At 49.4% G+C, this 14,386-nt stretch overlaps 1 protein-coding gene across 5 annotated transcripts in view; it reads right to left on the minus strand.

Moving 5' to 3' along the window:
* Slc43a2 (solute carrier family 43 member 2) overlaps positions 1-14,386 on the minus strand; it is a 46,057-nt gene that overhangs the window by 12,350 nt on the left and 19,321 nt on the right. For all 5 annotated transcript variants that reach the window (XM_052756081.1, XM_052756080.1, XM_052756082.1 and 2 more), the window contains exons 6-7: positions 2,607-2,699; positions 16-149 (exon numbers count right to left, since the gene is read on the minus strand). In XM_052756081.1, coding sequence (XP_052612041.1) covers positions 16-149; positions 2,607-2,699 — 227 coding nt within the window. The remainder of the gene's footprint in view (positions 1-15; positions 150-2,606; positions 2,700-14,386) is intronic.

Below are 14,386 nucleotides of genomic sequence, written 5' to 3' on the forward strand. Positions count from 1 at the left end.
AGCGCGCCCACTTACGAGTAGTCCATGTCCTCTGGTCCTGGGAAGGGCTCTAGCGGCCAGTTGAAGAAACAGTTGAGGAAGACCAGGCCGGAGCAGCCAGCCCAGACCACCAGGATGACAATGAAGGAGGCACCAGCGTCGTAGATGAGCTGTTGGGTGAGGGGGCAGGGTTATCAGTGGGAAACCAGGATGGGCAAGGGACAGCTGGGAGCCCCTTTTTGTGCTGGGCTGTATGAAAAGGCACAACCCCGTGAGCTGAGCTGCTTGGCCGCCAGAAACCCTGTATTCTGATAATCCCAACCTTTCTGTCCCTGGAATCCAATTTGAACCAAATGTCATCTTTCTTTTTTTTTTTTTTGCTTTTGGAGACAGGGTTTCTCTGTACAGCCCTGGTTGTTCTAAAACTTGCTCTGTAGACCAGGCTGGCCTTGAACTCACAGAGATCCGCCTGCCTCTGCCTCCGGAGTGCTGGGATTAAAGGTGTGCAGCTAAATGTCACCATCTTTCTCCCCGCTAGACAGGGTTTCTCTGTGTAACAGCCCTGGCTGCAAATGCCACCATCTTAAGAGGTGACCACTTTATGGCTGCCATGCCTGTCTCACAGGGTCACAGTGACAGTGCTGGCTAAGGGCTGTTCTGCTTCTTCTGAGGGTTTTTCTTCTTTGTTTCGGGACAGGTTCTTGTGTAGCCCTGGCTGGCCTCAAACTCACCATGGAGTCTTGAACTCTTCTCCTCCTGTTTCTACCTCCCGAGTGGTGGGATTACAAGCAGCCTGGTCATTCTGCTGTTGGACTCACTGACTGTCTGTCTAGTTCCCCAAGGACAGGAACCTGGCAGCCTCATCCAGGGATGTTTCTCTAGCCTTTAAGAATACCAACGGGCCGGGCGGTGGTGGCGCACGCCTTTAATCCCAGCACACGGGAGGCAGAGCCAGGCGGATCTCTGTGGGTTCGAGGCCAGCCTGGGCTACCAAGTGAGTTCCAGGAAAGGCGCAAAGCTACACAGGGAAACCCTGTCTCGAAAAACCAAAAAAAAAAAAAGAATACAAACGGTAGATGCTCCAAGACACTCAAGAGACCGACCAACACAGCTCCTTCGGCAACTCCACAGAAGGGCGCTTTGGCCAGGGTAAGTGGTAATCCTTGGCAGAGGACAGACTGCTGTGCATCTTAGCATTGATTGTCGCCTTTTTTTTTTTTAACTAGGAACTGAACTTAGGGCCTCCTGTGTGCTGGCCAAGTGTCTACCAGTAAGCTTTACCCATGGCCCTTAAAAAACTGTGAGACGCCGGGCGGTGGTGGCGCACGCCTTTAATCCCAGCACTCGGGAGGCAGAGCCAGGAGGATCTTTGTGAGTTCGAGGCCAGCCTGGTCTACAGAGCTAGATCCAGGAAAGGCGCAAAGCTACACAGAGAAACCCTGTCTCGAAAAACCAAAAAAAAAAAAAAAAAAAAAAAAAACCTGTGAGACGCAGCGGTGGTGGTGGTGGTGGTGGTGGTGGTGGCGGCGGCGGCGGCAGCGCACGCCTTTAATCTCAGCACTTGGGAAGTAGAGGCAGACAGATCTTTTTGAGTTCAAGGCCAGCTTGGTCCACAGAGCTATTTCCAGGACTGCCAAGGCTACACAAAGAAACCTTGACTCAAAAAAACAAACAACAATAAAACAAACAAACCAAAAAAAGACCCCAAAAAACCAAACAAAAACCTGTGAGACAATTACTAACTTGCCCAGGTTACCCTTGAACTTGATGTGTAGCCCAAGGAGGCCTTGAACTTACTATCTCCTCCTGCCTCAGCTTCCTTAGTAGTTATGATTACAGGTATGTGTCCCCAGGCCTGTCTTGATCTCCTCGGTTCTCCCCAGACCCAGTGTGAGGGTCCCCTAAGTGTCCTAGCATGGAGCTGCTCAGCTCCCTAGGATGGAGCCAGCATGTACGAATATACAGAAGACAGGGAGTGTCTGCTTCCTCCACCATCCAGGAGCAAGAGAAAGTTCACAGGATGGCTGGCCCGGTTCCTACCACCCACCACATGGACCCCAGGCTCCCAGCCTACATCTGTGGCTCCCTTTCATCTTCACAGCACCCCACCCCCCTAAAGTCAGCTTCACCTTGATGCCAGTGCCTCGGGAGGGAAAAGACCCTGGTGACACCCCGACAGAGAGACCGAACAGGGGAGACTGTGAGCCTAGGCTCTTCCTGGTCCCATGTGACTTCCACAGGCTCAGAATCCTGCCTGGGAGGGAAACAGCTGAACTAACTTGGCGGACAGCAGAGCTCTGGCTAATGGAGAGTAACGTCAACAGGCTGGAGACTCCCGAGACAGCTCGCTCACCCTGCTGTCCCTTCCCCAACCAGCCTGTGGTCACACACCACAGCACACCACTCAAGCCCTCCCCGTCTGGGCCCCGCGGTTTTCTTTTCTCACTCCTGTGGTGCCAGGTGCATCCTGCCCAGGTGGGAGGGGCAGAAGAGGGGCCATCCCTAATGCCCATAATGATTTCTCCTCAAAGAGGCTGCAATGGCCTAGGCAGAGGCCTCTGCCCAGACGCTGGGAGAAAGCATGAGCTGGAGGGGCAGAGGATCACACGGGCTGACCACACCCTCACCTTGATTCCTGGGAAGGTAACTGCTGAGGAGGCGTAGGACCCAATCATCAAGGCGATAAACGTCGACCGAAGATCACCGAACATATTGGGCAGCTGAGGGATTGGAGGGAGGGAAGAAAGGCTTAGGTCACAGGTGTGTCTCATCTTTTGACACCGTGACGCAACAGTGTCATCTGCAAAATGCATACCAGAGAACTTCGCAATCGTCGACAGGAATGGCAAGAAGGCCTCGTTTTAAGTAAGCCTAGCGCTCTGTGTTGGGCTGCAATCACGACTGTCCTGGGCTGAGTCGGACTCAGTGGCCAGACTTCCCAGCTCACCGCTCTCCCTCTGTGGGATTCGCAGCACAGCAGACTAGGTAACTGCCACTAACTGCAAGTTTTCCCTTCCCGGACAGAGATGGAGAAGCGGCAGAGGTAAGGAAGAGACCCAACTCCGGAAGAAAAGACATGGCAGTGACTGTCTGCACACTCCCCACCACGCCTGACACAGGCCAGGGCCCTTATATCTGCCATGTTGAAGCAGGTATCAGAGAGCAAAGCTGTGAGCCGTAGGCTCCCCTCAAAGGGAAAAGGCCCGTTAAAAATAAGACTCTATTTGGGGAAATGAGTGTCATCTTATAAATAAAAATATCAGAGTCCCAGAAAGGACCAGATGTCAGCAAAAGCTGCTTTCAGTTTTGAGAGTGTGTTTCTGGAAGGCGCCCATCACAATCCTAACAAGGCAGGTGGCTCCCCCATTCCCACCTCTGAGTTTTTCCATGTAAGTAGAAGATTCTCCCCAACTCAACACTCTAGCCTGGGAGTCACCTGGCAGGCACCTCCAGAAAGCCAAGATTAGGAAGGCCCAGGTCTGTTTTTAACGTGAGCACCCTGAGCATGGTACAAAGCAGGAGCGGGCTCATCTGAAATGATTTCAAGGCCAAACCTCAATGACTCTCAGGCCTGGTAAGACACCACAACACGAGCTGGAGCTGGGGCTCAGCAGGTAAGAGCACTTGCCCTTGCGGAGGACCTGGGTTTGGTTCCCAGCACTGACAGGGTGGCTCACAGTCATCCCTAACTCTGACACCTCCTTCTGGCCTCTGTGTACTGCACACATGGTACACATACATATGCACATATGGACAAACGCTCATACACATAAAATAAAATATCTAAAAAGGGAAAAGTATAACGTGTTGTTGATTGGTCTTTGGTCTTTTGGGGGGCCCGCCACCCAGCTCCCAAATAAATCACACATGGAAGCTTATTCTTTTTTTTTTTTTTTTTTTTTTTTTTTGGTTTTTCGAGACAGGGTTTCTCTGTGTAGCTTTGCGCCTTTCCTGGAACTCACTTGGTAGCCCAGGCTGGCCTCGAACTCACACAGATCCGCCGGCCTCTGCCTCCCGAGTGCTGGGATTAAAGGCGTGCGCCACCACCGCCCAGCTGGAAGCTTATTCTTAATTATGAATGCTCAGCCTTAGCTTGGCTTGTTTCTTGCCAGCTTTCCTTAACTTAAATTATCCCATCTACGTTTTTCCTCTGGACTTTTCCCGTTCTCTTACTTCTATAAATCTTACTCTTACTCTGTGGCTTGCTGTGTAGCTGGGTGGCTGGCCCCTGGAATCTTCCTCCTTCTCCAGCTACTTCTTCTCTTTCTCCCAGATTTCTCTTTCAATATATTCTCTCTGCCTGCTAGCCCTGCCTATCCTTTCTCCTGCCTTGCTATCGGCCATTCAGTTCTTTACTAGACCATCAGGTGTTTTAGACAGGCACAGTAACACAGCTTCACGGAGTTAAACAAATGCAACATAAACAAAAGTAACACACCTTAAAATAATATTTCCCAACACCACTCCGCTGGGCTGGTGAGACAGAGCACAGGGAGTAAAGGCTTTTGCCATCAAGCCCGACGCCTGAGTTTGATCCCAGGATCCACAAGGTACCAGAGCACTGATTCCCAAGTCATCTTCTGACCTCCCAGAGTGCTTCCCTGCCTCCACAAAGTTAAATTAATTTAAAGTGACCACTACACAGCCATGGACGGACTCCAACACACGGGACAAAGTACACCCTCCCCACAGCTGGGCTCCCATCTCAGGAGCCTGTACCATGTCTTGAAACAGTGCCAATGGTGCTGGGGACATTCTTTGAGAGTTATGTCCACGTATCTCACTTAATTCAGTCAGTGTGTGTGAGCCTAAGCTAGGCTCCTTATTCCTTCACTTCCTGGGATCATTTTTATTTTTATCAATGTGACTGCAGCCTGAGCACAGAGGCACACACCCAGAATCTCAGAACTCAGGCGACTAAAGAGAGAGCGTCTCAAAGTTCTAGACCAGCTGAGGCTCATAGCAAGACCCTATCAAGATGAAAGAAAGCCATTCCTTGCTACTAAAATGGGGGTAGTTGGGAAGCTATGCCTGTCTCTCATGATTTCTGCCAATTTTTTTTTTTTTTGGTTTTTCGAGACAGGGTTTTTCTGTGTAGCTTTGCACCTTTCCTGGGACTCACTTGGTAGCCCAGGCTGGCCTCGAACTCACAGAGATCCGCCTGGCTCTGCCTCCCGAGTGCTGGGATTAAAGGCGTGTGCCACCACCGCCCGGCTGATTTCTGCCTATTTTTTTGCTCACGATTAAATAAATAAGCAATGAACATTACCAAAAAGATTTTAAATGTCTATGCTCCAAGATAGGCAGAAGCGGGAGGATCGCTACAAGTGTGATGCCAGCCTGGTCTACATAGTTAATTTCAGGCCAACTAGGACTACTACATAGAGTAAGATCCAGCCTCAAGAAAACAAAGGGAAGAGGTTGGGCATAACATTGCAAGCGTTAATCCCAGCACTTGGGAGGTAAAGGCAAGTGGGTCTTTGTGTGTATGAGGCCAGCCAGGGCTACAGAATGAGACCCTGTCTCAGTAAAATAGATAGATATGACAGATGGATGGACGGACGGACAGACAGACAGAGTTCAGTGGGTAAAGGCACTTTCTATCAAGCCTGAAAACCTGAGTTCAACCCAAGACTCACAAGGGAAGGAGAGAACCAACTCTCACAAACTGTCCTCTGACCTCCAAAAGGGCAGGGCATGCTCATACAGACCCGCTAGGGTGGCCATTCTAAGAAGATGTAACAAGAGTTGGTGAGAACCAGGAGGAAGTGGAGCTGGGTGTAAGCTTCCAAAAGGAAAATGAAGCTGTATTTGTTTTGGAAACAGTTGGTTTTTCAGACAGTTAAAACAAAGTAATCACATAACCCAGAAATTCTACTGCTACGTACATTCCTAAGAGAAATAAAAGTATGTGTTACACATGTATATTTAGGTCAGCATTCTATATAATAGCAAAAAAAAAAAAAAAAAAAAAAAAGGAAATAACCTAATGTCCATCCAGATGAATAGGTAAACAAAAGGCGATAAACACATAATTACAAAAAGGAGAGAAAGCAAGTAACACATGCAACCATAGGAGCAAACCTGGAAAAACAGTAAGCTAAGAGAAGCTAGGCATAGAAGACCCCACGTGGGCTGGAGAGATGGCTCCTTCCAGCACCTATGCGGTGGTTCCAGGGAATCCGAGGCCTTCTTCTGGACTCCATGGGCACTGCATGCATGTGGTGCACAGACACACATGTAGACAAAACCCCTTTACAGATTAAGAGCAATGTTATGTATGTGTCCATTGCATGGAATGTCCCAAGTTGACAAGTCCAAAGAGACAAAGAGTGGAGTAGTGACAGGCAAAGGCCAGAGACCACAGAGAGGACGGCCAGCGGGGACAGGATGACTGTTTGGGGTGATGATGCAGGTGATTGAAACGATGACTACACACCTGTGTAAATACACTAAAACTCACTGATTGTGCACATGCTATGTGAGATGAATGGTATGTGAATTACAGGTCAACAATTCTTTTCAGAATATTAGTAAGGAAGAGGACTATTTTGGGGGGAATCACAGGACTAAAAAGGAACATTAACAAATCTGTAAGTTTTATGGTATGAGGCCAGGGTGACCAGCCAAATTTCCTCCCAAATTCTTAGCACACCAAAAGCTTTTTCTTATCATTCCAGACTTTCTGGGAAGGGTGAGGTAGGACAAGTGAGGGACACAGGAGACGAAAGAAATGTGGCACGGCTAAGTGTGCACAGACACACCCAGGGGAGCACGAAGGGTAACTGTGCTCGCTGCACACCTGCCTGGAAGGGACACTGCAGTTCAAGGCCACCCCCGGTTCCCAAACGCACGTGTTCAGGTAGCAAAGCACGTTTGGAGGAAAGGCATCCATGGAGGCATGGAGGAAGAACTCAAAAGGTGACAGCTGCCTGTGGAAAGGGGGAAATACACCTGCAGGGGATTCTAGTCCAGTCAGGGCACGTGGAGAAAGGGAGAGAGATCAGAGAGATGAGAAGAGCAGGTGGAGGCCAAGCGACAGTTCTCCTCCAGGCAGGATGGAGCTGGGAAACTCAGGCATGAACTCACGCACACACAGCTACTCTGCCCTTAGGAAAAATTCCCCACATCACAATCGGCCCCGAGCAGAACCTCTCCAATGGAGCTAGGAAATGCCCCAAAAAAGCAGACCACATGGTAGTTGGTCCTTTTGTCTGTCTTCACCCCAAGCCTGCCTTAACCCTCCGCCAGGACAGAGGCTTGAGATGGTCATGCAGCCCTGCTTTGATCTCCTTACACAAGACTCAGGACAGGGACAAAGGGCTGCTCACCTGTTTTGAGGAAACCATGTGCCCTGTGCAGGATCAATGGCATTAGTTGAGCTATCGTCCTGTCTACCTGCCTAGAACATTCCTTTCCTGATTTGTTCGTCCTGTCTACCTGCCTAGAACATTCCTTTCCTGATTTGTTCGTCCTGTCTACCTGCCTAGAACATTCCTTTCCTGATTTGTTCGTCCTGTCTACCTGCCTAGAACATTCCTCTCCTGATTTGTTCGTCCTGTCTACCTGCCTAGAACATTCCTTTCCTGATTTGTTCGTCCTGTCTACCTGCCTAGAACATTCCTTTCCTGATTTGTTCGTCCTGTCTACCTGCCTAGAACATTCCTTTCCTGATTTGTTCGTCCTGTCTACCTGCCTAGAACATTCCTTTCCTGATTTGTTCTTCTGAGACAAGGTCTCTCATGAGCTTTCAATCTTGCTACCCAAGTGCTGGAATCACTGGCACGGGCCACCACACCCAGCCTCCTACCTGGAACAGTGTTAACAAACCGAGAAAATCCATGTTATTTTGGCCAGTATGCCATTCTTAGGGCAGCACAGAGCCTCGGGGTAAACCACATTAGACAGCTTCCCGCCAACATCTACACCTTGTATTTTCAATTATGAATATTTTTCCTAACTAGAAAAAGAATGCATGTCAATTGTAAAACATTTGGAACAAAAAAACAACTAATGGGAGTTGGGTCTTTCCTTCCACCAGTGGGTCCTGGGGATTGAACCTGGGTCACCAGGCTTGGCAGCAAGCACCTTTACCCACTGAACCATCCCACCAGCCCAACATACTCTTTTATAAACTTTTTCCTTTTTTTTTTTTTTTTTTTTTTTTTTAGGTAGTTGCACTATGTTGCCAATGCTAGTCTTGAACTCCTGAGCACAAGCCATTTTTCTGCCTTAGTCTTTCAAATAGCTGGGACTACAGGTGTATACAACTTTCTCTGTATAGCAGCCTGGCTGCCCTGCAACTCACTCTGTAGACCAGGCTAGCCTCAAACTCACAGAGATCCGCCTGCTCTGCCCCCAGAGTGCTGGGATTAAAGGCGTGCGCCACCATCACTTGGCTTCTTTACTCCCTTTTTCTGGTTAGTATTTTGTTTTATTCTATGCGTATGGGTGTTTTGCCGGCATGCATGTCTATGCACCACTTGCATGCAGGTACCCAAGGAGGCCAGAATGTATTGGATGCCCTGAAACTGGAGTTACAGATGGTTGGGAGCTGCCATGTGAGTGCTGGGAATCGAACCCAGGTCGGTCCTCTAGAGGAGCAGTCAATGCTCTTAACTGCTGAACCATCTCTCCAGACCCTACACCTGTTTTTTTTGCTTTTGTTTGTTTTTGAGATAGGGTCTCATGTAGCCCAGGTTAGCTTCAAACTTGCTATTAGGGGTTGGAGAGATGGTTTTCTGGCACCAGCTCCCTAAGAACTATATTACAGGCATGCGTCACTAACTTTTCCCTTCTAACCCGACATATTATTATAAAGTGTTTTCTAAAACTGTTTACTGTTCCTATCTGACTCAATCTGAAATGACTGCCTGGTATTTCCTTATCCAAAGGGTCTATAATTTAGGAAACCATGTCTCTGGTTTTAGACCTTAGGTCCTTTTACATTTATTCACAAAAAGATTCAGAAGCCAGGAGGTGGTAACGCACACCTTTAATCCCAGCACTCGGGAGGCAGAGGCAGGTGGATCTCTGTGAGTTCAAGGCCAGCCTGGGCTACAGAGTGAGTTCCAGGACAGGCTCCAAAGCTACACAGAGAAACCCTGTCTCGAAAAAAAAGGAAAGGGAAAAAAAAATATTTCGGTCAATTTTGGGGATAAGGAGCAGTACCGGGACCGTAACGAAAGGCCTGAGCACCTTAGGCAAACGCTCTATTACTGAGCTACATCTCCAGCCTTCCTTTTACTTTTTCTTTTAAACAGGGCCTCACTAATTCATCCAGGCTGGCCTTGAACCCACTCTGCAGGCCTTTAACTTACAACCTCCAACCCCAACCTCCCAAGTCACTAGGATTACAGGTCCTGGACTGCTAGGCCTAGCTAGTTTGCCAGGGTCTTAAAAAAACAGGGTCTTAAAGTACTACCCGTGATGGCCTTGAACTCATGATCCTTCTGCCCCCGCCTCCTAAGTAGCTAGATCACAAACCCGAGCTATCACACTCAGCTCAACGAATAATCTTAAGGATGAAAGTGAGTGCAGGTGCCTTTTAGCTCTTCAAGGACAGTACCCAAAGGAAGACTGTTACGGAAAAAGGAATGCATACTTTCTCGGGATTTACAATATTGACCAGCTGCCTTCCAGAAGAGATGTGCCAACTGATAGCCCACCAACAGTGTGTGGACCTTCCACCTCAGTCACTCCACCAACACCCTGGTAAAATGCGCTTGCCTGGTATGTGCCAGAGCCCCACATCCAATCCTCAGGACCGTGCACTCCAAACACACACTTAGCTGCATACATGGATGAATAATTACTGACAGTTGATCTGGAATAATCTGGATAGTGGTGTAAATGAAAAAAAAAAAAAAAAAAAACACTGCTTCTGCCCTTCTACAAAGATTCTTTTATATATTAAAGACAGGCATGGTCTGAGAGCATCGGTTCAGTGGGAGAGTGCTTGCCTAGCATGGATGAGGTCCTCGATTTAATCTGTAGCACGGAGAAGGTGTTTTTGAGGAAGAAGGGCTGGAAGAAAGTATCAGAATATAGAAAGAATATCAGCAAGGCACAATAATATATGCATATAAGTGTGTCCTAATGAAACCTATTATTTTGTATACTGAAAATTAATAATCCCAGCACGCCGGAGGCAGAGCCAGGTGGATCTCTGTGAGTTCGAGGCCAACACGGGCTACAGAGTGAGTTCCAGGAAAGGCGCAAAGCTACACAGAGAAACCCTGTCTCGAAAAACCACAAAATAAATAAATTAATTAATTAATTAAAAAGTAAGTCATTCGGGCCGGGCGGTGGTGGCGCACGCCTTTAATCCCAGCACTCGGGAGGCAGAGCCAGGCGGATCTCTGTGAGTTCGAGGCCAGCCTGGACTACCAAGTGAGTTCCAGGAAAGGCGCAAAGCTACACAGAGAAACCCTGTCTCGAAAAAACAAACAAACAAACAAAAAACAAACAAAAAAAAAAGTAAGTCATTCGGTATGTTGACATATTGTAAGTATGCTTTTCTTTGTAATCTAATTTCCTCTTAGTATATAAGTATATTTTTTTGTACTTTTTGTTTGTTTGTTTGTTTCGAGACAGGGTTTCTCTGCAGTTTTGGAGCCTGTCCTGGAACTTGTTCTATAGACCAGGCTGGCCTTGAACTCACAGAGATCCACCTGCCTCTGCCTCCCAAGTGCTGGGATTAAAGGCATGTGCCACCGCCCACTGGCCCTTTTTCGTACTTTTTTTAAACAAAAAAATTAACAAAAAGCCATATTGGAAATAGGTGATCAAGCTAGGGTATAATGGCACACTTCTGTAATCCTAGCACTTACGTAGCGAAGACAGGAGAATAAGGTGCATGAGGCCCGTCGGGGTTAAATGAGTTTAACTGTTTCAAAAAACGTGGGGAAAGGGAGAGAGCAAGACACTCCAAGTGTGTTTGGCTTAGGGACCACTGAGGACCACCGCGCTTGTACTGGCTGAAACTGGAAGGAGGGCAAGGCTGACCTTGACTAATGAAACCCAAGGTATAAACATCCCAATAGAGCGCTCACAAGAGGGTAAGGCCCAGAAAGAGAGGGTTTCCCTGTAGTATTGGTTACCTTGTACCTAAGTGGTAACACTAATTGTGTTTCCTCCCTCAGCCTGGGAGAAAGCTGTCCTGCCTGCTGGAGCTTTCCCTCATTGGCTGGCTCAGGGGCAGCTTGCTCAGATTTCATTCCCATTAAGTAGTATGTATACTAAACAGCAACTATTTTTAGCACCTGCTTCCCATAGCATCTTGAAAACCCTGAAAGCAACTATCTAAATGCTCCCTGTCACGTTCATTCAGCGCATACAAAACTTTCTGAGTCTAAGCTGGGCACGGTGGTGCACACCTGGAATCCCAGCCCTCGGGAGGTAGAGGTGGAAGGATCAGAAATTCCCGGTCATCCTTGGCCAGCGTAAGTTACACGGGACCCTACCTTAGACCAAAACACCTAAGAGTCAAAGAGCTCCCTTCCCTCAAGCTAGTAAAGGACAAATACAGGATTCGAACGTGCAGCCAGATCAAGGCCTGGTACGGATGGCACTTGTGTTTGGCTCGTAAGCCCTTTCTCCTCATGTCATCTCTCTCCCTTCCATGTTCCTTATTAAGCATCCTGTCCGATTCCAGCTCACTCGGGATTCTTTTTTTTTTAGATTTATTTATTTATTATGTATACGACATTCTGCCTGCATGTATGCCTGCACACCAGAGGAGGGCACCAGATCTCATTATAGATGGCTGTGAGCCACCATGTGGTTGCTGGGAATTGAACTCAGGACCTCTGGAAGAGCAGCCAGTGCTCTTAACCTCTGAGCCATCTCTCCAGCCCCTCACTGGGGATTCTTAATATCGCTTCAGACGCTCCTCTTACACCTACCAGCCTCAGCCCTCAGCTGACCCCTGGGATCCAGGACCATACCACCCAGGGATGTGTTTGTATATGGACTCGCCCTGTTTCTTCCAGGTCTGGATCCCGTCTCTCTGGCCTTGCCTCTCCTTGCTGATTCTCTCCTTCTGCCTCTGTCCAGTCTCAGCGGACAGAGCGGTGCTGCGGGGCAGAAGTGAATGGAGTGAGTGTTAAGCTGACCGCCTTAGCGGGGCCTCGAGGGCCTGCTGGAGGGGAGAACCAGCTCTGCTGCCAACTGGGAAGCTGGAGCCGTGCTGCCTGTGATACCAGGTGCCAGGGGAAACACTCCGCAGGAGCTGCTTCCTGGCTCCCAGGAACACTCCCAGGTAGGGCAGTTCAAGGCCCTCTCCCAGCTCTTGCCTTCTTCTCACGGTCGCTTTGCTGCCCCTGTTCTGCTGGGCAAAACCTGTCCTCCACGCCTGGGCTCCTGGGCCTCATGTAGGCCTTCCCTCAGCCTGATGACTCACGCTCCCTCAGTCCCTCAGCTGTACCGTAAACAGGCCCAGCTGTGTCACATTCCCAGTGGGGCAAACAGCAGCTGCAGGCCGCCCCTCCCCGGTGTTCAGGCCACTGGACAAGAATCCCCAGAGGCCATGGCCAAAAACAGTTTGGACCATCTTTCTTAGGGACCCTTTTTTCACAGGAACCCTCAGGGGAGGCCGTGGGGTGACACTCCTTGTCATATCCAAGGCCTCCTGAATCCACTCGCCCTGGGGATAGAGATACACCCTGACTCTCTAATGAAGTCAGAGCCAAGCAGTGGGTGGAGGCTAACATTTCTAGGCCTATGGACCTTTACAGAGATGACTCTTGTCCCCAGGTGGCTGGTATACACACCCTGAGTTCAGTAAGGAGCCAGTCTATCTTATCCAGACTATCTAACGAGGAGCTAGTCTGGACAAGCGGACTTGGCAAAGCTGGGCTGTTCCCTAACCGAAACAGGCAGGCACCCCTCAGCACACATCACCGGGAAGGTCCTTGCGGTCACCTTTCTGCTTCACTGGTGCAGGGGTGGGGAGGGAAAACTGCCCTCTCCCAGCCGCCTCCCGTTCCACCTGCCAGGCCCGGATCCCTGCCGACACCCCCACTGCCTCCTGTCAACCCTGGCACATGTCACGTGGAGCGAATTCATGAGGTAGAACCCCTCTGATGGTCAATTTTTCCCAGGCCAATGACCATCACCTGACTGTTTTGGCTTCCCAAGGTATAGATGGAAATAGGAAATCACAGGCTACGTGGGCTCTGGTACCAAGAGAGTCCTACCTGCCTGGCACCTGGGCTCTCCAGGTAGGGAAGCAAATGAAACCCTGCCGGCTGTAGAATGGGGCTGAGCAGGAAGGCTGCTGGGTACCCCCACCCGCTCACAGGGGACCATTTGCTTCCACATCTCCCTGGGGGTCTTTAAGAGATGGATGTATTCTGATCTCTTCAAACTCCAATCTAATTCCCTTGGGATCATTTCTTGCTCGGGTTTAAAGCCAAACTTCAATGAATAAAATGGGAAGGGCCCACAGAGAGATTTTTTTTTTCCTGAACATTTTGTAACCACTTTTCTGTGAGGGTTTCAGACCAGAACTCCCCATCCCGCCCACGCTGACAAGGGTCAGGGTAATGAAGTGGAAAAGATATGTTCACAATTTTGGCTGCATCTGCTCCCATCTCTAAGCAACCCAAGCCCTGGATTGTGGGGTGGCGGCCCAAAGACGCCACCTCAGCCGCCGGCCGGTGTTTGTGCTTCAGCCGATGGAGCGAGCTAAAGGGCTGTACAAACTAGAGACATTAAGCAAACAGACTGGAGTGTGCTGACCAGATGTCCGGGGGAGGCCAAGGCTCCACACCACCGGGTGTGCATGCACAGTGAATAGGCGTGCACCTCCCTCAGGGATGCCCACGCCTCATGCTGCCAGAGACCTGAGAGAACCAGCCCTGACTGTTAGATCGCCTCCGAGTCTCCACACTAGAGGAAAGGAGGACAGAGTATAGACTCCCAAGGCTCTGGGAGGGTGGAGGGCAGGAGACGAGGGTGGGGGTGGGGGTCTGTGAGGAAAAGGCATTTTGCCAACTTGGGGCCCCTTCTCCACCGATGGGTGTTAACAGCCCACAGCCCAGGTCATACAAAGCCCCTTGGGCCTGAGAAAGTCCCCACATAAGGGTTTCCCTGACAACACATTCCCCCACATTCCCAGGTTATCAAGGAGCCATTCTCTGTTTAAAAGCCCTTGTAGATTTGATTTAGGGAGTTCTAAAGGCAACCTTGAAGACTCCTTTGTCCCCAAAATGAAAACATGGACAGGAGACACAAACAGAAAGTGTCATTGTGCGCCAGTGCTGAGTCTCTGGGAGCCGGTCCTGACAGTTCTGCTTTTTAAAGGCCTGGGCTGTGTCAGAACCAGATTCAGCTCTGCTCAGCAGAAAGCCAGGGACGTCACCTAACAGCTGGAGTCTGTCCTCAACAACCCACTTCTTATTCC

Source organism: Peromyscus californicus, unplaced genomic scaffold (assembly GCF_007827085.1).
Source record: "Peromyscus californicus insignis strain IS unplaced genomic scaffold, ASM782708v3 Scaffold_3__1_contigs__length_106647218, whole genome shotgun sequence".
Taxonomy (NCBI): Eukaryota; Metazoa; Chordata; class Mammalia; order Rodentia; family Cricetidae; genus Peromyscus; species Peromyscus californicus.